At 37.6% G+C, this 23,140-nt stretch overlaps 1 protein-coding gene across 2 annotated transcripts in view; it reads left to right on the top strand.

The window, feature by feature from the left end:
* LOC117385011 (tensin-3-like) overlaps positions 1-23,140 on the top strand; it is a 68,169-nt gene that overhangs the window by 19,490 nt on the left and 25,539 nt on the right. For both annotated transcript variants that reach the window (XM_033982229.2, XM_055228537.1), the window contains exons 4-12: positions 906-1,028; positions 1,141-1,205; positions 5,968-6,051; positions 7,925-8,037; positions 8,416-8,476; positions 9,418-9,493; positions 9,566-9,695; positions 12,381-12,446; positions 15,109-15,210. In XM_033982229.2, the coding sequence (XP_033838120.1) occupies positions 906-1,028; positions 1,141-1,205; positions 5,968-6,051; positions 7,925-8,037; positions 8,416-8,476; positions 9,418-9,493; positions 9,566-9,695; positions 12,381-12,446; positions 15,109-15,210 (820 nt within the window). The remainder of the gene's footprint in view (positions 1-905; positions 1,029-1,140; positions 1,206-5,967; positions 6,052-7,924; positions 8,038-8,415; positions 8,477-9,417; positions 9,494-9,565; positions 9,696-12,380; positions 12,447-15,108; positions 15,211-23,140) is intronic.

Genomic DNA, 23,140 nt, shown 5'->3' with positions numbered 1-23,140 from the left:
ATCTCTACGTTATCGTCCATGGACTGGCAAGACGAGGAAAGTTTATTTGTACAGCACAGTTGGTCCACAAAGTCATTCAATTAATCGATTAAAAACACAATACAACAAATCAAAATATAAATAATCATCATAAAATTGACATTAAAACAGAAAAGTGCAGAATAAACCCCTTTCAGTCACATGCACAGATAAACAGAACAGTTTGAGTCTGGATTTAAACATCGTCAAAGTCGAGGCCTGAGTCACATCTTCAGGAATTTAGACTGAACTGAAACACTGATTCAGCAGATTTATAGTCCTGCTTTAGTCCTGCTTTAGTCCTGGTTTAGTCCGGGTTTAGTCCGGGTTTAGTCCTGATTTATGCCTAGTTCAGTCCTGGTTTAGTCCTGGTTTAGCCCTGGTTTAGCCCGGGTTTAGTCCTGGTTTAGTCCTGGTTTAGTCCTGGTTTAGTCCTGGTTTAGTCCTGGTTCAGCCCGGGTTCAGTCCTGGTTTAGTCCTGGTTTAGTCCTGGTTTAGTCCTGGTTTAGTCCTGGTTTAGCCCTGGTTTAGTCCATGTCTAGTCCCGGATTAGTCCCGGTTTAGTCCTGACTCTGCACCAGTGAGAGGCCTGTCCGTGAAGTCCTCAGATTGGATTGGTTAGTAGTTAGTGCTTCACGCTAAACCCAAAACGATATATTGGCTTTAGCAAAAAACACACTGTCTGTAAAACTTTCATAATTTTACAGTTTATAGTGAATCACAAAACGCTGCCGTGATCCATCAGCGAGAACATCCACATTCACTTGACAAAACTAATTATTATATGTTATTTTTCTATTTTTATTTACATTTCAGTTTTAATATTTTTTTCTATAATTTGTTTATAGCATTTAGTCTATTTTATTTATTTTTTTGTTCACTTTTAGACCCTGGACACTGGTTGGCCTGATCAACACGCTCCACCTCTGGACAAGATCTGCACCATCTGCAAAGCCATGGAGAGCTGGCTGAACGCCGACCCGCTGCACGTGGTCGTGATCCACTGTCGGGTGAGTAAACGTTGGGATTCAGGTTCTGCAATAACAAAAGTATTTTTTCTTGGGCTTAGATGCTGTAACTTTATCTGAGATGAATCATATCCTGGTATTGTGTCGTCTTCAGGGTGGAAAGGGCCGCATCGGTGTAGTCATATCATCGTTTGTCCACTTCACGGATGTGTCAGCCAGGTAACCACAAACAGGTTTTTGTTGTTTGTTTTTACTAAAATGAGATCTTGGATTTTAAAAGCCCTTTATCTGATATTTACCATCTAAAAACAGGACAAACACGACTAGTTTCAACGGTTTTGATGTTATTTCTCACTGACCTTTTGCATTCTCCGCATCCTAACTATTCACAGCGATGTTTTCTATAACACGGTAATGCTAAAAACAACTAGCACGCTAATCACACACGCCCTGATTCTGATAATACAACAAGTTTCAGTCATTTCTAATAGTTCTAGACGTCAGCAGCCCGTCAAGAATTTGAACTATTTTTTGTGTTAAACGGCAATGTTTAAGTCTTTATTGTTGATGTTCTTCATGTTCTGTGTCCTGGATATTGTTTTTAGAAAGATGATAATGAAATCTAATCAGAAATTGTGAAAAAATTTATGTAAGTCTGGGGATTATGACAACAGAATTCAACAGTTATCAGACTTTAATCTCCAGCAGAGGCCGATATTTAGTTTGTCCGACGAGCCGCTTCCATTTGCATAAAAAGTATGTGTTTAAAGCTTTATTTAAACACTTTAGGTCAGTGAGGGAGATGTAAAAACAGGAATACACTGCTCCAGTTTGCAGTTTTGCAGTAAAACAACGTGAGTGATGGGTGTCTCTGGATCCTAAACAATCAATATCGGCCTCAGCGAATGAAAAAAAACATATCGGTCAAGCTCTACTTTGAAAAGAACAAAATATATATAAAGAGACTCGTCCTGGTGCAGTGGTCCCTCGTTTATCGCGGGGGTCACGTTCTAAAAATGACCCGTAATAGGTAAAATCCGCGAGGTATCAGCTTTATTTTTTACATTATTCTCTATGTTTTGCTCTAAAACCCCTCACCACACACTTTATACACTTTTCTCACACAGGCGTTAACATTTTCTCACATTTCTCTCTCGTTTAAACTCTCTCAAAGTTCAAACCTTCGTCGATTTTTTAAAATAAGTGCAGGATTATAGACCTGAAATTAGAAATACTGTAACAAATTTAGTTTTAATGATCAATCTACGAGGATGGACACATAAGAAATTGTTAATAGTGACCACGTGTATTCCACATTTCCTCTGAGCGTGCGTCTTCGTCTGGTCGCCGCTCCGCTGTAGTGTCCGTGAAACAGCGAGGCCACGAAAGATGAACTGTAATGCTATAATGCTAAAAAACGACTAACACATTTGAGTGAGTCTTTGAAATCTGGAGACTCTGGACCATGAGTCATCCTGGTAATGCTAAAAAACAACTAGCATGCTAAGCACACACTTCAAAAATTCGATAGTTTTTGGTAAAATGACCTAAATCGGCTCGACGTATCACCCCAAAAATATCGATAGAGCTCATCGACCATCAGTTTCTCTGGATTCTAAACAATCTGTGTCGTATCAGCCATGGAAAAAACCCATATTGGTTCATCTCTACTTTGAATTTAACAATATCACAACATTTCCGGAGACTAATTTTGTTAATCATGAGCAACACCGCTGTAAAACCACATCAGATTTCTTTATCACTGGGTCGAGGTGAGGCAGAGTGAGTCTTTGAAATCCAGAGAAACCACAGACCCTGGACCGTGAATCATCCTGGATAGAATTTCGTGAATCAACATGAAAACATGCGACTTACCGTAAGCGCTCCTGGCCACAGTGTCGGTGTCATGGAGCCTATTCATCTTTTTGAGAAAACCTATTCCGATTCTCCAACTATTGTGCGTCAACTTAATTTAATATGGCTCCTGCATATTTTCAAAGCCCTGGAGTCACAACAGCAGAGGTATCCATGCCCTGTTATTTCGCTATCGAATGCATAAACGGCTATTAAAACGAAAACATTATCGTATAAATATTGTGTTTTTCTAAGCGACAGTGTTCAGTGTGTCCATAATACAGTCTGTGTGTTTGTACGAGCTGAAATTATCTGGTAAATAAGCCTTTAGATTGGACTTTTTGCACCTTTTAAAGCGTTTTACGTGAAGGAAAACTCACACATTCCCACACCGGTGCACACAGGGGCGAGGGTTAAATGTCTTGCCCAAGGACACAACGACAGCATTTATCTGCGCGTGAGTGGATCTAATCGTGCAACAAATGATATATGTCTCGGTGTTACGACCCAAAAGGATCAAACATGTTAAAAAAGAGGATACAGGAGTCTAAACGGGTTACGAAAAGTTAAATAGTTTAGTTTAAGTTCATTTTAATTTAATTTAAAATGCCCCAAAACTGTTCTCCCGTGTCCAAAATAAAGTAACAGCGGAAAGGTGGACCTGATGAGCCAAACTGAACAAAAGGACGCAGCACCGGGCCAACGCCGTACAGAGGCGTAGATCTGGCGCCAACATCACTGACGTAAAACCAGAGACGTCCGCGACATCGAGCTTTATCAAACTAAAAGGCGAAAACAGGACAGTCCCACCGGGTCAAACACAAAAATGCTAACTGCAGCTAACAGGTTTGGTGCAGTCAGAGCCGTGTGGAGGGCGAAGCGAGGCGGAGTGAGCACGAGCAAGAACGCGAGAGAGAATGGCGTGGATACACGGCGTGGTACTGGGACCAGCCACGCCCCAAAACAAGCATAAATATAAAATACACGTAAGATAATGGAGCAAAAGGCGCTAGCACGTAACAGCGAGTCTGTGCGTAGCCTGTTTTTTGGAATATTCCCCTATTCCTCATTTACTTTATGCATTCTGAGTGTCCTAGTTATTCACGAAGATGAGTTTATAAGCACTTTTCAATACGTTTTACACTCCAGAGCGACGTATAGTTTGATAAATATAAGTTGCACCAGCCAAAATATGCATAATAATGAAGAAAAAACATAAGTCGCACTTTTTGGGGGAAGTTTATTTTACAAAATCCGAGACCAAGAACAGACATTTTATCTTTAAATCAAGTTATAATAATAATAATAAAATGTGGAACAACAGGCTGAATATCAGTACATCACGCTAACGTAACACATTTATATTTATTCAGCTCCATGAAGCACAGACAGAACTGAACACGTGTCTGGTTTGTTAACGTAAGATATTAACAGTTAATCAGATAAATAAAGAAGAAAAAACAACAACAAGTTTACTCTGGATCTCACTCCAAATCAATAAATCCACTGAATTCTTCATCCTCTGTGTCGCTTCTGAACATTTTACCGTTTTGTTTTAGGGGCGTTTTTGTTCAGTGTTTCTCTTTGTCTTTTAAATCAGCGTAATGTTTAAATTTTAAATGTTCAGTGGTTCAGGTGGAGTAGATACTGGTACAAGTCTAGACGTGAAATTATATATAAGTCACATCTGAGTATAAGTCGCACCCTCTATGAAAAAAGTGACACTTATCGTCCAGAAAATCCGTTAGATTCAGGTAGACGTACACAGCGGGCTTATTTTGACCTCCAGAACTGCCATACACCATATATTTGTACTGCGGCAAGACAAATTTTATGAGTACTAGCCCGTTTAAGTGAACAAAAACACCAAATGAGTGATATTTTTGGACGTCTACTTCTACTTGTAACACGAACTCTTTCTTATCTTAGTGTTTACATCACTCATCAAACAAAATGGCCGCTGTATCCTCCCTAATCTCTTAAGTTTTAACACGTAGCGGAGTGAAGACCTTGCGTATTGCCACTATGTAGACCCCTCCAGCACAAAGCCGCCATTGTGCCCTTACACAACACACCGCACCGCCACATCGCGCCCGACCAACCTCCGCTGTTACTTCCCGCTGAGAATAACGGGGTCGGTAAGGTGAACGTGAAAGCACAAGGTGTAGGGGAAGAGATAGCAAAACAATGAGGTGAAGTTTGAATGGAGGAAGAGACCGGCAGACGCGAAGTGAATGGGCTGTGTTGGTTTTAGGGTCATCTGAATAGGCTGGCTGAGCGCACACACGACCGCCTCCATCTGACCCCCTCGCTGTTTGCTTAAATCGAGCATTCTCTTCCTCTCCGCTGGACGCCTTTGTCTCCGCGCTTACTTTCACTCTCGTATGCGCGGGGCTTGTGTCGACGTAGCTGCGGTTCAAGATGGGTTTAAAGGCGTTATACCTCATTTGTGTTTGTAAAGAATGTGAAAAGTGGTCCAAAGTTATTCCTCTTTTACCCAGATGACACAAAACGGATTCTCGTGAGCTTTAACCCAAATTAGGATGTTGTTTCTTTATCAAAAACACACCCAGAGTTGTTTTTTTCATTCACACGCGTTTGAGTAACCTTTCATTATCAGTCTGTCTATTTTTTCCAAAGCTCAGAATGCTCCGTTGCACCTTGTGATGTCATCAAGTGGTAGTTTTCAAAGTTAGCTACAGCTACATTTTACCTTTTAGTTCAGTAAACAATTGGCAATTCCAGCTCTGAAATCATCATCCAAATGATTCTAGTGAAGGTTTTATGGAGTTTAAAAACACTGTGGAGCACTTCCTGTATTACCACATGATGACATCACAAGGTGGAACAGAGTGTTATCAGTTTGAGAGAAGAACGCAGCCAACTCCAGGTCTGTTTGTGATGAGAAAACATTAAAACAAAGATCAGAAAATAGCGTAATTTAGGGCTTTCACAGGTCAAAGTAAAGTTTTGCTGTCATGCTAAAGCTAATAACAACTAGCATGCTAACAACACACATCCAGATTAGTTGCAGACAGCACGCAGCGGGAAAAAAAACCCGGTAGAGGCTCTTAAACGCACATATATTACCGTAATTATCCTTACACTGTCTCTCTCTCTTCCGAAGTGCTGACCAGGCGTTGGATCGCTTCGCCATGAGGAAATACTACGATGATAAGGTCTCGGCGCTGATGACACCCTCGCAGAAGCGGTAAGCACCCAAAACACGCGCACGCCCTGGGTGTTTATGTAGGTAAGCTGTTGTTTGCGCGGGACACTGTTCCATAGACTCCATTCATGAGTTTGTTCTATGGGGTCACACCTGATTCAATACAAAGGATTCTATGGTGTTTACGTCTATTTAAACGACTTTCTGTTGGTAATTGTAGGACTTAAGAGGCCCCTTGGTGACAGTTGGCACGCTAACCTCACAAGGAACAGTGTGAGAACTTTTCTAAAGACAATACTATACACACAAGTCATAAAGAGCAGATAATTATTAATAGTAATTGTAGCTTAAATGTTTTCAAGGGCCTAAATTACACAAAATTGACTCTTGTAGGTTGAAGCCACGTTATAACTGTGTTTCCTCGTTTAACACATACATGGAGTTGTGTTTTGTTTCATTCACACATGTTTGAGCAACACTTTATTATTATATTAAGCGCAAAATCCTCCGTTCCACCTTGTGATGTCATGAAGTGGTAGTTTTCAAGTGAACGGCTCCTTTTACCTTTAGTTCAGTAGCGATAAGCGGCAACTCCAGACGCTGAAATGATCCAAATGATTCTATAAATGAAGGTGCGTGGAGTTTAAAAACACAGTGGAGCACTTCCTGTATTCGCACATGATGACATCACAAGGTGGAACAGAGTGTTTTGAGCTTTGGAGATGTAGACAGACTAATAATAAAGAGTCATGAATGAAACAAAACACAACTCCAGGTCTGTTTTTGAGGAGGGAACGACATTCTAACATGGATCAGTAAAACTTTAAGCTACAATGAAATGAAAATGTAATAAATAAAACGTTTTTTAATGGCACATGGATTTCCTAAACCCCAACAACTGGAACTGAAACTGCTTACTTAAGTATTCTGCTGTTCAAATATTTACTGAATTTAGAATCAATTGACTGAACAACTTATTACCTGTTAAACAACCTCTTAAAATTCTAAGTACCGGTAAATTAAATAAAGACGACTCGGTCGTTTTAAATGTAGAATACTTCAGTTTGTGGAGTTCTTTTAATGCTTTTTGTTACGGCTCATGTGACCGCGGCAAAGGAAGGTCACAGACACGACTGAAAACGTTTTAAGCTCTCTACTGGGGCGTTTATTCTCTACGTTAGTTAATAAATATGTGTAAATATGTGCTAAAGTGCGCTGAGGTGAGGGTCTGATGCCGTGGCCAGGTGGAGTCGAGCCAGAGGAGCAGCACTGGGCGTAGGAGGCGGGTCGTTTTATCGCCGGGTGGACGCGCCGGGCCCTAGTGCGCAACATGACACAACCCGGGCCGTGACACTTATTACACCTCAATATTAGCATTAGCGTTAGCACTGAGACGCAAACATGTCTCTTTCTCTGGTGAAGTATTCATTTTATTCCTGTTTTTATTCCTGTTCACTGTCTGACCCTAACCCCTTAACCTCTGACCTCTGACCCCTAACCCACCTGCAGCTCCCTGTCCACTGCCTCAGCTTTAAACATTTATTAATTTTAGCGTTATTTAGCCAAAACTTCATAGAGATAAAACTGGACACGAAGTAGTGACGCTAACAATGAGGTTGGGGGAAGACTGAGGACACGCTGGAGGGAACATGTCTCTCATCTGGCCTGGGAACGCCTCGGGATCCCACCGGAGGAGCTGGAGGAACGTGTCTGGGGTGAGGGAAGTCTGGGAGTCCCTGCTTTAGACTGCTGCCCCCGCGATAAGAGGAAGAAAATGGATGGAAATGAATTATTAGGACTGTTTAAAGACTTCGAATGCTCCTGTTTTAGACCTGGTTTCGATCTGGTTGTAATATTTGTAGCTTTTTTTTAAACTTTACTAATGATCTCATGTAACTCCCTGTTTCTACTCTAGATACGTCTGGATCCTCAACAGCCTCTTGAGCGGCTCGATGAAGATAAACGCCTCTCCGCTCTTCTTACATTGCATCATCCTTCACGGAATCCCAAACTTCAACTCTGCTGGAGGTGAAACTTGTCGTTACTTAACACTGTTGACTACACGGCTAACGGCTCGCAGCCAAAATACCGGCACTGGCGCTGTGGGAGAAGCCAGACGTGACCGCATCAGAGTAGTAAACACGATGGAGACTTATCTGAGCTGTATCTCTCACACACACATGCGCAGGCGGATTACGTAAACGCCACCGACGCCTTCACTGTGGCTTTCCATTAAAACTTATGGAAACTCCCACCCATGGCAGCGAGCAAATAAGTATTTTCTCAAGTTGGTTCTCAAAACAAGAGATCTTTGTATTAGCTGTGTACACAATATCACAGCTTTGGCAAATTTCCCATATACGAGATTTGTGACGTTTTTTTTTCTTTCTGTTCTTTTCTTTTCAGTGTGTCGGCCGTATATAAAGGTGTACCAGGGAATGCAGGCCGTGTATTCATCTGCGATCTAGTGAGTAAATACTGCCGACGGGTTATTATGTCAAAGTGCGCTGATGGTAATTTCCATTCAAAACAAAGCGAACATAGCGGACGCTGAATATCTCATGTGCGTTTGTCGTTTTCCAGATTGGACTTGAGCAAAAATTGGCGTAAAATCTTGAAAATGACTGTGTTAAAAGCATGAAAAACACAGTTAGCTCATGTTATTCCTCACTTACCTTGTGCTTTTTTGAGATTTTTAGTTATTCACAGCTTTTAGAGACCAGAGTAGAGTTTTGACATCACGGTAAAGCATGCTAACGGCGAACTTTCTGATTGTCTGGAGAAAAAACGAAACAAAATCGCATTATAATTAGACGCAAACTGTAAACAAAGGCCTGTCGTGATGATATATTTTAAAGTTTGATGTGTCGCTGAAGTAAATATTGCATAAAATGATAATATTGAAACACATTTTTGCAGATTTAAATGACAAAAACTGTTGTTGCTGCAATAAAAAAACAGCAGAATGAAACACTTTAATGCTTAGTTTGCATCTGCTATGAGTCGTATACGTTATTAATTCAACATTTTACAGCTTAAATCTGATCATATTGCCAAAAAAATAATGCAAAATTTCCCAGTTCTGCAAAGAAAAAGTGCGTTTGATAAATATTAACCCACAAAATATTGTTTCAGCTTCATTTACGGAACGAAAAAGTTGATAAAGTGATGATTGTGACAGGCCTGAGTCCACAGCAGACGTATTTTGACTTAATATTTATGAACGTTTTGCTCAAATACATGTGGAAAAAAAAAACATATACAGGCTTTTTACTCCAGATAGTGACTTTTTTGTATTGTTGTAAGTTCCATTGCAAACATACATAGACGTTTTATTGGAAAAATCATTGCTTTATGTGAACTGTGACACATTTACATCTGTATTTACTGTATATTTTCTGTCCGCAGTCACATCGGCTCAAGCCACAGAGACAGAGTTTGCATCCCCCTAGAACCGGCCCAGCTCCTAAAAGGCGATATTATGGTGAGAAATTATGATTTTTATTATATTCTGTTTGTATTTGCGTAGTACTAACTGTTTTGTTTACGTTTTCAGATCAAGTGCTACCACAAAAGTGAAATTCCGTCTGAACGCGAGGTCATATTCCGGCTCCAGTTCCACACAGGAGCAGTTCAGGGCTACAATCTGATGTTCGAAAAAGAGGATATGGAGAATGCTAATAAAGGTATTCACGTTTATATGTTTCCCACACTCACAAACCAGGAATATGAACTTTAAGTGACTTACACACACAATATCATGGATTAAAGGGCATCGTTCTGTCATTTTAAGGTTTGGGGTTTCAGTTTTGTTCGTTTTAATCATGAAAAAGCAATAATACAAAGTCAAAGAAGAAAATAATCAAATAAAAAGACACGTTTGAAAATGGAAATGCTTTTTTTTAAGTCCATATCAGCTTGGAAGGCAGTAGAGGTCTGAAATAAATTGATTCCCAGATACTAATCGATACTAAAACTATAATGTAGATTAATTTGAACCAGTGGCAATACTGAAAAAAAGTATTAAAAAGGACCACATTTGTTCCCACATCCAGACTGATCTGTTTTTTATACAGATTGATCTTAGTCTGGTCCTTCGTCCTCTGTTGTGTCTCAAACTTGGTCAAACGTGATCATCCAATCAGATTTGTTTTCTCTGTGACTCATGTGAAACGAAGCAGCTCATTGGTCACCTGTGATTTACAAATAAAATCACATTTCTCTCATGTCAGATTAACAGAGTTTAGACTTCGCTCGTTGATTCTGCAGAAATCCGCCATGTTTTTCATCCCCTTGTGAGATTTTTTTCACCCTTCATTATTATTATTATATATGGACAGACCGTGCATGTCTCTGATTGGCTAATCCACCTGTCAATCACGCCAATATGAAAACAAACAGATTCAGCAGTGACTCCCCAGACTCACATTTTTGTAAAATGTATTGAAGAAGTTTGTGTTATGGATCCCAGGCAACAAATTTGACCTTTTCTGAATGATTTGAGTCTATGTCAGCACCACATAGTACTACTACTACTACTACTACTACTACTACTACTACTACTACTACTACTACTGCTACTGCTACTGCTGCTGCTGCTACTGCTGCTACTGCTACTGCTACTGCTACTGCTGCTGCTGCTGCTGCTACTGCTACTGCTACTGCTACTGCTACTACTACTACTACTACTACTACTACTACTACTACTACTACTACTACTACTACTACTGCTGCTGCTGCTGCTGCTGCTGCTACTGCTACTGCTACTGCTGCTACTGCTACTGCTACTGCTACTACTGCTACTGCTACTGCTACTACTGCTACTGCTACTGCTACTGCTACTGCTACTGCTACTGCTACTGCTACTGCTACTGCTACTGCTACTACTACTGCTACTGCTACTGCTACTGCTACTGCTACTGCTACTACTACTACTACTACTACTACTGCTACTGCTACTACTACTACTACTACTACTGCTACTACTGCTACTGCTACTGCTACTACTACTACTACTACTGCTACTACTACTGCTGCTACTGCTACTGCTACTGCTACTACTACTACTGCTACTACTACTGCTACTACTACTGCTACTACTGCTGCTACTGCTACTACTGCTACTACTACTACTACCTACTACTACTGCTACTGCTACTGCTACAACTACTACCTACTACTGCTACTACTGCTACTACTACCTACTACTACTACTACTACTACTACTACTACCTACTACTACTGCCTACTACTGCTACAACTACTAACTACTACAACAACTACAACTAGTACTACTGCAAGAACAACTACTACTACTGCTACTACAACAACTACAACTACTACCTACTAACTACTACAACTACAACAATAACTGCAACTACAACAAATACTACAAGAACTACTACTACTGCATCTAATACAATTACAACTGCTACCTAACTACTACAACTACAACAACAACTACTACTACTACTATTATTTTGTGTTGAAAATGACATTCTTTGTATTTGAGGTATTGAAAGTCGAGTATGAGAGTAGTTGAAACTGTACAGTACCAAACTACCACGTACTGAACCTTATGTTTATCCTCAAGCTGCAACCACAGACTCTGTAAAGATGTGACTGAGTGAGTGCGACGTCACCCACAGAGTTCAGCTCAAATGAAGCAACGCTGTCAATCAAACCTGTTGCTAACGCTAACAGGAGCGACCTCGGGTATATCTTGATTTACAGACACAATAGTGAAATAAAAACCCCAGGATCATGTAGAGGGTTAATACGAACATTTAAGACCAAAATGAGTCTGAAGGACAGAGACAGAGAGAGGACACAGTTTAAATAAATAAATAAAAAATAAACTTAAAAAAAATCTAAATAACTAAAAAAAATATATAAATAAATAAATAAACCTCAAAATAACAAAAAAAAGTTTAATTAAAATAAAACCCCAAAATAACAAAAAAAAGTTTAATTAAAATAAAACCCCAAAATAACAAAAAAAAAACCAAGAAAAAACAAACAAAAGCTCAAAATAACTAACTAAACTAACTAAAATAATAATAATTTAAAAAAAAAAAAAAAAAAAAAAAAAAAAAAATCAAAATAACCAAAAAAAAAAGAGCCCCAGGATCATGTAGAGCAGGTTAATACAAACATTTAAGACCAAAATGACGAGTCTGAGCAGCAGTTGCAGAGAGAAGCGTCAAATTTTCAGTGTAACGTGAACGCGGCGGCTAGCAGGTTAGCTATGTCCATTTATATAAACAGTCTATGGTTGCAAATTAATTAAAACCCCTTTTAATTTGCACATTTTTGAATGGAGCGTTGAAATTGACTAACTTTACCATTTCTAACACTTTATCTTCTTCTAGATCCCAGATTTCCAGACTACGGTAAAGTGGAGCTGGTTTTCTCCGAGGGACCAGAGAGAATCCCAGGTAGGTTTGCTCTGGGGTGATTGAAAGGGGAGGAAATGGGGTTTTTGGCCTTGGTCCTGGGTGCTGTCCCGGGTCGCCCTTCCCCCCGTCCTCCCCCGGTGAGAGGGGATGTGGAATGCAGCCGAGGGGTAAATGTAGTGTGAAGTGTGTGCTGACAGAATGGGTAAAGCCTCACAGCATGGCCCCGGGTCTGGCTCCACGGGAGGGAAAGTATGTGCGTGACTCTGCGTATGTGGTTCAGCCTGAAAAAAAAAAAAAGTGTCTAGCTCAAGAGCGTAGCAACAGGATGCAAAGTTTGTACGAGAAATAGAACTGCCAACCTGCAAACGAGTAAAGAAATGAATGGAAAACGATCAGTATATTCCACAAAAATGACTCTTGTAGCTTTAAACTATGTTAGAATGTTATCACGTCATCAAAAACAGACCTGGAGTTGTGTTTTGTTTCATTCACACACGTTGAGAAACTGTCTGTCTGCATCTCCAAAGCCCAAAATGCTCCGTTCCACCTTGTGATGTCATCAAGTGGCATCAAGTTAACACCTCCTTTTACCTTTAGTTCAGTGGAGATAAGTGGCAATTCCAGAAGCTGAAATGATCCAGTTGATTCTAGTGGTGGGTGGAGTTTAAAAACACAGTAGTGCACTTCCTGTATCGCCACATGATGACATCACAAGGTGGAACAGAGCGTTTTCAGCTTGAAAGAAGAACCTAAATATACAGGATTTGTGTGTTAAACATGTGAATGAAACAAAACACAACTCCAGGTCTGTTTGCTTTATAATTAGATGCAGACAGCACATAGTATTTGAGAATCAGGAAGTGCACTGTTGGCATGCTAATGTTTGTTAGCATTACCGTGGCAGCAGAACTCGGCTCTGGCATTGAAATTCTGGCTTTCAACTCGTCTTTTTGAATAATTAAGATGTTATGAATGAGTTAGGAAAGTGAGGTATGAACTAGTTTTGTTTTAATGTTTTTAAAAATCAGGTACAGGCTTTTAATTTGTACCTACTCCCAATTCCCCCAGTGTAGCGGATATGTTCTGACAAGATTAAATGTTTGTTTCATTCTAATGTTCGTAAGTTTTTTTTCTGCTTCATTTCTCTGTAAAGCCTGGAAGAAGCGGCAAATGAGTTTGTTTAAATGAGTCTGTTGTTTTTTATTGTATTTTGTTAATTGTGTCTTATAAGCCCTTTAAAGGCCTCAGCATTTTTTATATGAGACACAATAATAAAATAGATGAATTCATGTGAGTTAATGTTGCCCCAAAATAAATGTATTTCTTTTTTTAAAAATTATTATTATTATTATTTTTTTGTATTGATACATTTTTTTCCATTTATTTTATCCTGGATTATCATTTTTTAAGTATGCTGGCTCTATTCCCATTAATTTTATATTTTATTATTATTTTTATATTATTTTATTTATTTTTTTAAATTTTATTTATTATTATTTTTATTATTATTATTATTATTATTATTATTATTATTATTATTAATTTTATTTTTAGATGATTTTTTTAAATTCTTTATTTAATTTTTTACATTGATACTTTTTTTCATTTATTTTCTCCTGGATTATCATTTTCTTCAAGTATGCTAGCTCTATTCACATTTATTTTATTATTATTTTTATATTATTTTATTATTTTTTTACATTATTTTATTTTGTTATATTTTTTATTATTATTATTATTTTTTTTTGTATTGATACATTTTTTTCCATTTATTTTATCCTGGATTATCATTTTTCAAGTATGCTGGCTCTATTCCCATTAATTTTATATTTTATTATTATTTTTATATTATTTTATTTATTTTTTTTAATTTTATTTATTATTATTTTTATTATTATTATTATTTATTTTATTTTTAGATGATTTTTTTTAAATTCTTTATTTAATTTTTTACATTGATACTTTTTTTTCATTTATTTTCTCCTGGATTATCATTTTCTTCAAGTATGCTAGCTCTATTCACATTTATTTTATTATTATTTTTATATTATTTTATTATTTTTTTACATTATTTTATTTTGTTATATTTTTTATTATTATTATTATTATTTTATTTATTTATTTTTTACATTGATACTTTTTTCCATTTATTTTCTCCTGGATTATCATTTTCTTCAAGTATGCTAGCTCTATTCACATTTATTTTATTTATTTTATTATTTTTATATTATTTTATTATTATTTTTACATTATTTTATTTTGTTATATTTTTATTATTTTTATATTATTATTATTATTATTATTATTATTATTATTATTATTATTATTATTATTATTATTAATTTATTTTTTACATTAATACTTTTTTTTCATTTTCTCCTGGATTATCATTTTCTTCACTTGTGTTAGTTCTACTCACCCTCTCGCTCTTCCACCTTTGCCCAGTATTTACCACAGCTGTGATGGTGATTAGATTTAATTGGACCCCAGTAAAAACTGTTTAAATCCTAAATATAACATACTTAAGATGGCTGACATTCCACTGAAACTCTCCCATGACTTTCATAATAAAACGGCGTGCGGGGGGCGGCGTGCGGGGGGCGGCGTGCGGGGGGACGGCGTGCGGGGGGGGCGGCGTGCGGGGGGCGCTGGTCGTCCTGTCCAGATACAGGAGCTGGGATAATGTGGACTTTGTGCACAGGTGCAGACAGGTGGCAGAACGGAGCAGACGTGATCGTCGACTACAACACCACAGATCCTCTGACGCGCTGGGACTCGTACCAAAACATCTGTGACATGGAAGGTACTGGTACTACACAGCACGAGTCACTACTACTATTACTATTACTATTACTACTGCTACTGCTACTGCTACTGCTACTACTACTACTACTACTACTACTACTACTACTACTACTACTACTACTACTACTACTAACTGCTACTGCTACTACTACTACGACAAACAGCATAAATACACACATGACTCACTCTGTACATGAAAAGGAGCTGTTGTAAAATGGGATAATGTTATGTATAGCCAGTCAATATTCTATTTTTTTCTTTATTTTTACTCCTTTCTACATTTTATAGACAAACAGAAGACATCAAATATATAAAGTAAGATATATGGGATTATGTGGTAATAAAAAACATAAATAATTCTACTTTTTGAAATATTTTATCCACCCTTTGCCTTGTTATTTCGCTTTTTTGTCATGATGACATAATTCCATGTGTTACTTCATATATTTGATGTCTTCTGTGTGTATATAACATGGAGAAAGTACTAAAAATACATAAAAATAAATAAATAAATGAGTGTATGTCCAAACTCTAGACTGGTAGTGTATACTTTAAGATAAATTATGTAACTTTTCTTGGTAGAGATTATTACTTTGCCTTGAACGTTCCACAGTATGGCATTAAACTTGTCTTTTATGAATTTATTCAAAATGTATTCATTGCTTTTTAACAAAATACTTTAAAAACATCCATTCTTACTGTGAAGGAATTGCCTCTCCATTGATCTGACTTGTAACTTGGCCTGATTGTTTGATGCAGATGCATAGATACAGTGTAATGCTGTACTGTGGACTATTTTAGGCAAGTAATACCATCTCCATCACTTTTAATTTATGATATTTAGTAGAATTTTAATTGTATAACTCTATTTACAGTATTTTCTGGAGTATAAGTCACACCTGAGTACAAGTAGTACCAGAGTATAAGTCGCACCAGCCAAAAAAATGCATAATAATGAAGAAAAACACATATATTTCACAAATAAATCACGTCTGAGTATAAGTCGCACCCCAAACTATGAAAAAAGTGCGACTTATTGTCCAGAAAATACAGTATTCTCATATAAACACTGGTTTGCGTTCTCGTCTTTTAACTCCGTAGGTTTTATTCCTAGACGACGTGGAGACTTACGTAGGCAGTTTTTGGTAGGACGACTCCTGACTGACACTTTTAAATACTGCAAATACTGAAGCAAGTACTAAATTTGCGTAAACTGCCTCTAAACTCGCTAAACTACACGCTCCATGTAATGACAAATGTTCAAAATCTTAAATAAACTTGTTGCCATGGCAGCGGAGAACTACTAAAGCGTACTTTTCAAGCCTATTTTTTCACTTGTAATAAAAAAACTCTGGAGAACAAAGCTCTGGGGAAGTTACTGCAGTAATCTTGTCTTTGTGATGTGGCTTCGGTTTTGTCCAGTAATGACGGAAAAGTCTCGAAGTTTTAAGTTTTTAAGGCAAATTAAAGTTGAAAATGAGGTTTTAGCACCAGGACTAGAGTCAAACTGCTGTATGTGAGGAATGCTGAGCTCAGACTGCAGTTAGTTCTCAGGACAAGTCTATTTTGTTGCTTCGTTAAATGAAAAGGCGGATTTAAACCATCACGTACACACACACACACGCTCTGGGTTTCCATGCTTCTCGGGGACATTACATTAACATCGTCGTCACGTTCGTTTCCTCGAGGCTGATCGTCACTCAGACCTTCTAACCGCAGTTACTATTGGTCTAAACTCAAAGGTGAAGCTTATCACTGTTCTGGTGGTTATTGTTTTGCCTCGGATGTTCCACAGTATGGCGTTAAACGTATCTGTCTCCATGGAGATGAGGAGGCGGCGCAGTCAGGCCAAGTCACGGGTCAGATCTGTTTTAAAACCTCCTGGGACCTGGCACATTTTGGGTTGTTTAGGCCACAGTGTGAATTTTTAGAAGAAGAAGAACAGCAGCAACAGTGCAAAAATACTCAGTTTAGAATATTTTTAAGAGTTTAAAATGTTCAGAATATTATTTTTTTGTTAAGGTTCATGTCGGCTCCTGTCTCTTCACATGAGACACATTGTTCCAAGAGGCACAATTGTTTCTTATTTAGTTTTTTTACTCAAGACAAATGTTGCCGTTTCAGACACTTAGTAGTTTTTGCAAATCATTATTCAAATGTTCTATCTAAATGATTCAAACGTAGAACCACTGTCCTCATATGTGACATCATTTTTCTCACAATATAAAAAGATAATTCTAGTTTTTTCACTTATCAGGTCCAATCAGCGCAAATAACAAAGACAAATGAATAAAGCCACGAAAGCGCTCGGGTCTCAGGAGATTAAACTAAACCATAACGTTAACCTGTTTCTACCCTTTTATAAACTTTAAATTAGAGATTGATCTGGGGTTTTTTCATGGCCGATACAGTTTAAAATCCGAGTGAGTGACGGCCACTAAACCAGATGTTTTTGGGTCAATATATAAGGACAATTTAGATTATTTTTGTCAAATTCTCTATATTTTTTTTAACCACAAACCTTTAAGACAGCAGTGTCAAACATATTTTCACAGAGAACCACATCAGTAACCAACTACTTTTTAAATAATTAACTGTCTCTGTATTTATTACTTATTCAAGTTACAAATATTGCATCTGCATTTGCCTTGATGTAAAAATATAGCTGTGTAATTGCGTATCTCCTGATAAAATGACATTTTAAGACCATCATACGCTTTAATTTATCCTGTCAAGGCCACATAAAATGATGTTGAGGGCCACATGTAGCCCGGGGGCCTTGAGTTTGAGCTGTGTATCACATTTAGCGCAGTTTTTTTTGTAGTAAAGTGTTAATATAAAGCTTTGTGTGTGGCAGCAAATCAACCAAAACTAAATATCGGCCTGTGCTGAAGATTTAAAGTCAAAACATCATCCTAAATCTCCTTTAAATCATGTCATGGATGTGATAATGATGAATTGCCGACACAGGGACATACTTTTCACGCTCGTCCCGCCCACAAGTCCCCAAAATGTGCTAAATACCCGTCCGCACACACTCGCACTACTCTCTCCCTGCCGGGCCCTCACGTCCTCGCTGTGGTCTCCCTCTCCACTCAACCACACAATTCACAACAGCCTCCCAGAATAGAGCCCGATCCACCCATTCCCACCATCCATTCACTACTTTTACGATTTGTTTTGATGAAATTGAACCCCTGTTTTATTTTTCGTTTGTCTAATGACGCTCCTAAAACTTTCAATTTGGAGAATCAAAGCAGATAAAACCAGAAAGCAACTAGTTCTTTTTTCCAGGCGAGTTTTCGGGAGCATTCATGTGGGACATTTACAGCGCCGTGTTGTTGTGTCAACTTAAAAACCGAGGAGTTTAGTTCAAATTCTACATCTACGACCCAGGTTAAAATAAAAACATCACATTTTCGATGTCCTTTCACAAAAGAATCAAAACATATTCATAGTTAAAATGCATTGAGTTCAAATTGGTTGCATTTCTGTTTTTATCATTTTCAAAACAGATCATTAAAATGTTTGTGGTGACAGTTACGTATTTGGCGTATTGCTGTTTTGTTTAAAAATAAATAATTAAAATAAAAAAAATAATAATAAAAATGTAAATAAATAATTAGATAAATAAAAATAATAAATAATTGGATAAATAAAACAATTAAATAAAAAAATTAAATAAAAATAAAACAAATACAATAATTAAATAAAAATCTAAATAAGTACATAGATAAATTAATAAAATAAGTACATAAATAATTAAAATAAATAAATAAATAAATACGTACAATCAAATTAATTAAATAAAAATAAAAATATCAGATTTTCAGTATCCTTTCACAAAAGAACCAAAACATATTGATAGTTAAAATGCATTGAGTTCAAATTGACTAGAGAAGTTGGCACCTTCTCCGTTTTTCACGTCTTTCTGTGCCGTGATTGGCCGATTACTACGACATTTTACGATTTGTTTTGATGAAATTGAACCCCTGTTTTATTTTTCGTTTGTCTAATGCCGCTCCTAAAACTTTCAATTTGGAGAATCAAAGCAGATAAAACCAGAAAGCTGCCCGTGTTTTTTTTCCAGGCGAGTTTTCGGGAGCATTCATGTGGGATATTTACAGCGCCGTGTTGTCGTGTAAACTCGAGACCGAGGAGCTTAGTTCAAATTCTACATCTACGTTCCAGGTTCCTCGGAGAAGCTGTCCGTCACAGAGGAGGAAGTCTTTACCACCGCGGTGCTAAAGTTGTGTAAAGAAAACTTCATTTACTTCAATGGCTTTGGGTAAACGGAGCGAGCTGATCCCGCTGTGTGAAGGGAACGCTGAGATTTTCCAGACTGGGTGTTGTTGTTTTTGGTTTATTGTCAACCCAGATCTCAGTGGTTGTTTAATTTAGTTACGCAGTGAAAATAAAAGCTAGTAAAGATTTATATGGCTGTGTTTTGAGACGTTTAAGAATCAACTGAAAGGAGCTGCGTTGTGTAAATGTTAAAGGAGCTGTATCTTTTTTTTTACCGGTTTAAAAACGTGAAAAAAAACAAATTAGTTTAATGTAAAAAGGTTTACAGTGATCCAAACGTATTCTTCATTTATCTTAATTAGTATTAGTATTGGATTATAAGAGCTGTTTACAACTTTTAAAGACGTGTGCGGAGTTCTGCCGTCACAGTCATGCTAACCACAGCTAGCATGCTAACCACACACTCCCTGAATCTCAGAGGACTTATTTTACCTCTATGGGGCATTAAAGAGGAGGTATTTACTTCTACGGGGTATTAAAGAGGAGGTATTTACTTCTACGGGGTATTAAAGAGGAGGTATTTACTTCTACGGGGTATTAAAGAGGAGGTATTTACTTCTACGGGGTATTAAAGAGGAGGTATTTACTTCTGTGGGGCATTAAAGAGGAGGTATTTACTTCTGTGGGGTATTAAAGAGGAGGTATTTACTTCTGTGGGGCATTAAAGAGGAGGTATTTACTTCTGTGGGGTATTAAAGAGGAGGTATTTACTTCTGTGGGGTATTAAAGAGGAGGTATTTACTTCTGTGGGGTATTAAAGAGGAGGTATTTACTTCTACGGGGTATTAAAGAGGAGGTATTTACTTCTACGGGGTATTAAAGAGGAGGTATTTACTTCTACGGGGTATTAAAGAGGAGGTATTTACTTCTGTGGGGCATTAAAGAGGAGGTATTTACTTCTGTGGGGTATTAAAGAGGAGGTATTTACTTCTGTGGGGTATTAAAGAGGAGGTATTTACTTCTGTGGGGTATTAAAGAGGAGGTATTTACTTCTATGGGGCATTAAAGAGGAGGTATTTACTTCTACGGAGTATTAAAGAGGAGGTATTTACTTCTATGTGGTATTAAAGAGGGTATTTTACTTCTATGGGGCAATAAAGAGGAGGTATTTACTTCTATGGGGCATTAAAGAGGAGGAATTTACTTCTATGGGGTATTAAAGAGGAGGTATTTACTTCTACGGGGTATTAAAGAGGAGGTATTTACTTCTACAGGGTATTAAAGAGGAGGTATTTACTTCTACGGGGTATTAAAGAGGAGGTATTTACTTCTACGGGGTATTAGAGAGGAGGTATTTACTTCTATGGGGTATTAAAGAGGAGGTATTTACTTCTATGGGGTATTAAAGAGGAGGTATTTACTTCTATGGGGTATCACAGGAAACAACATATTAAAATAGTTTTTGATGCTCTTAGTCTCTCCTCCCTTTGTTCCTCATGCTAAGTCACTCCACCTTCAGAGCACTATCACAACACAATCAGCTGCATCTCACTAATGAAACACATTGCATCAGGTTTGTGAAGTTATAGTGTACTGTTTTCTATTATTTTTATTTATTTGTGGAGAATGGGTGATGTAGGCTTGTGGGCGGAGCCTCATACAGCATATTACCGCTAATTGTAAGGAGGTTCATATAGGACCCGAGAGAGATCTCTAAATTACTCAAAGATGTTGGGATGAAACCTCTCCAGACGTGTTTACGATGAGGGAACCAAATTATAACATGGTAGAGAACGCTTAAAAGATTAAAATTCCACTTCAAAACCCAATAATGGATGATGTTCCTCAGATTGCGATGGGAAATTGTTGTAATACTAGGATATTTTCTGCCACGGCCAATATCGGTGCGATGCTCTCGTCGAGGAAGCGTGTAATTCATAGTTTGGAAACCTCAAATAGAAGAGTACTGGCTCCAGAACTGTGACTGAGGCAGCCTGGGAACTGCATGTTGATCTCTCATATCCAAAACACATCATTAAAATGTTCATGGCAACGATTACATATTTGGCGTATTGCTGTTTTCTTTAAAAAAAATAAATAAATAAAACAAATAAAAATAAATTAATTAATAAAATAATAATAATAATAATAATAATAATAATAATAATAATAATAATAATAATAATAAAATACAAAATAATAAAATAGAAATATAATGAAGGAAAAAAAAATAAAAACATCAGATTTTCGATATCCTTTCCCAAAAGAACCAAAACATACTGATAGTTAAAATCCATTGAGTTCAAATTGGTTGCATTTCTGTTATTTCACAGTTTCTTAATTACAAGTTAAAGTCACTATACCTGACTTTTACTCTCTTTAAAATAAACTAGTTGTGTTTTTTTCCTCACATTTTCAACAGTTTGTAATGGTCCAAAGTTACTCTTCACTTCCGTATGCATTCAGAGCATCGTAGTTACTCACCACTATGAGTTTATAAGCACTGCACTGGAGCAACACAAATTTAGCTAATCTAATCAAAGTAGTTGCAAAAAAATATAGTTGTTAGCAATAAAAATTATGTTATTTTCAGTTCCTTTTTATGTTATTTCAACCTAAACAAAGAGAATGATGATGACGCCATGTTTTTTGGATAAATAACTATAAATAACTATTACAAAACTTTTATTGGACCCAACAGCAACAGTGAAGTAAAAACACAGTCGGGGAAGAATAGAAATATCAGCAAGTACCAAAAATATTTTTAAAAAAGGATAATTTTGGGTTGACTTTGAGGTTTTGACTTAAATTTTTTTCACGTATTCAACAGTACTTTGCTCCTGATTGTAGTAATTATTTTGACAGGTTAAACATCAGTCTTACTCCGACTCCTGTGATACTAGAGCAGTTAGCACCTTCTCCGGTTTCACGTCTTTCTGTGCCGTAATTGCGCGATTACCCGGAGCCCTGAGCTGCGCCGCCGTCGTAGAAAAAAGCACTGACTCATTCCCCAAGTTCACCGTTGGGAACATTCCGGGTTATCCATTCACAGCTTTTGTTAATGTTTGGAAATTTCCCTTAAAAGAACAATTGAACGGCTATAGTCCTGCAGAGAGGAAGCACATCTGTTTTGCGCTTTTGAAAGAGAGACTTGTAATTTCATGACACACAAGTCGGGGCAAAAAAACGCACCTTCGCCGCCTCTTGCCGAGCGCTTCAAGTACAAGGCAACGATTGGTCTAATTAAACCCCGACTTAAAAACCTCGGAGGTACAAGAATGTTGTTTTCATTCTCTGCACTGCCCCATTTCTTTCTATTCTACTTTTTTCTTTCCCAAGTGGGGTAGTCCCTTGAATCGGGGCAAGAGGTCGGGTTACTTGCTTCCCCCCGACTCCGCCCCCTCGCTTAAGCCACGCCCCGCTTGTTTACATTCCTCTGTCCTTATATGGCAGTCTCAAGCCCCCCCCCCTTTTGTGCAAATACTCTCACCTTCTCAGAAAGAAAGAAGGAGCAGAGGCCAAGCTTCTTCTTCTGAACAGTTGACCCTCACTACTATCCACTCACTGCAAACCATGCATCCGAACGCCATTTTTCAAACTGCGGCTGCTAACGTGGACTTGATGTTGTGTCTTTACCTGGAGATTTCCACCAAGGTAGGAGTTTTTTCTTTTGAAATGGGTGG

This window comes from Periophthalmus magnuspinnatus, chromosome 17, assembly GCF_009829125.3.
Source record: "Periophthalmus magnuspinnatus isolate fPerMag1 chromosome 17, fPerMag1.2.pri, whole genome shotgun sequence".
Classification (NCBI taxonomy): domain Eukaryota; kingdom Metazoa; phylum Chordata; class Actinopteri; order Gobiiformes; family Gobiidae; genus Periophthalmus; species Periophthalmus magnuspinnatus.
The sequence above is the reverse complement of the archived record's forward strand: the minus strand, read 5'-3'. Positions and strand labels throughout refer to the sequence as shown.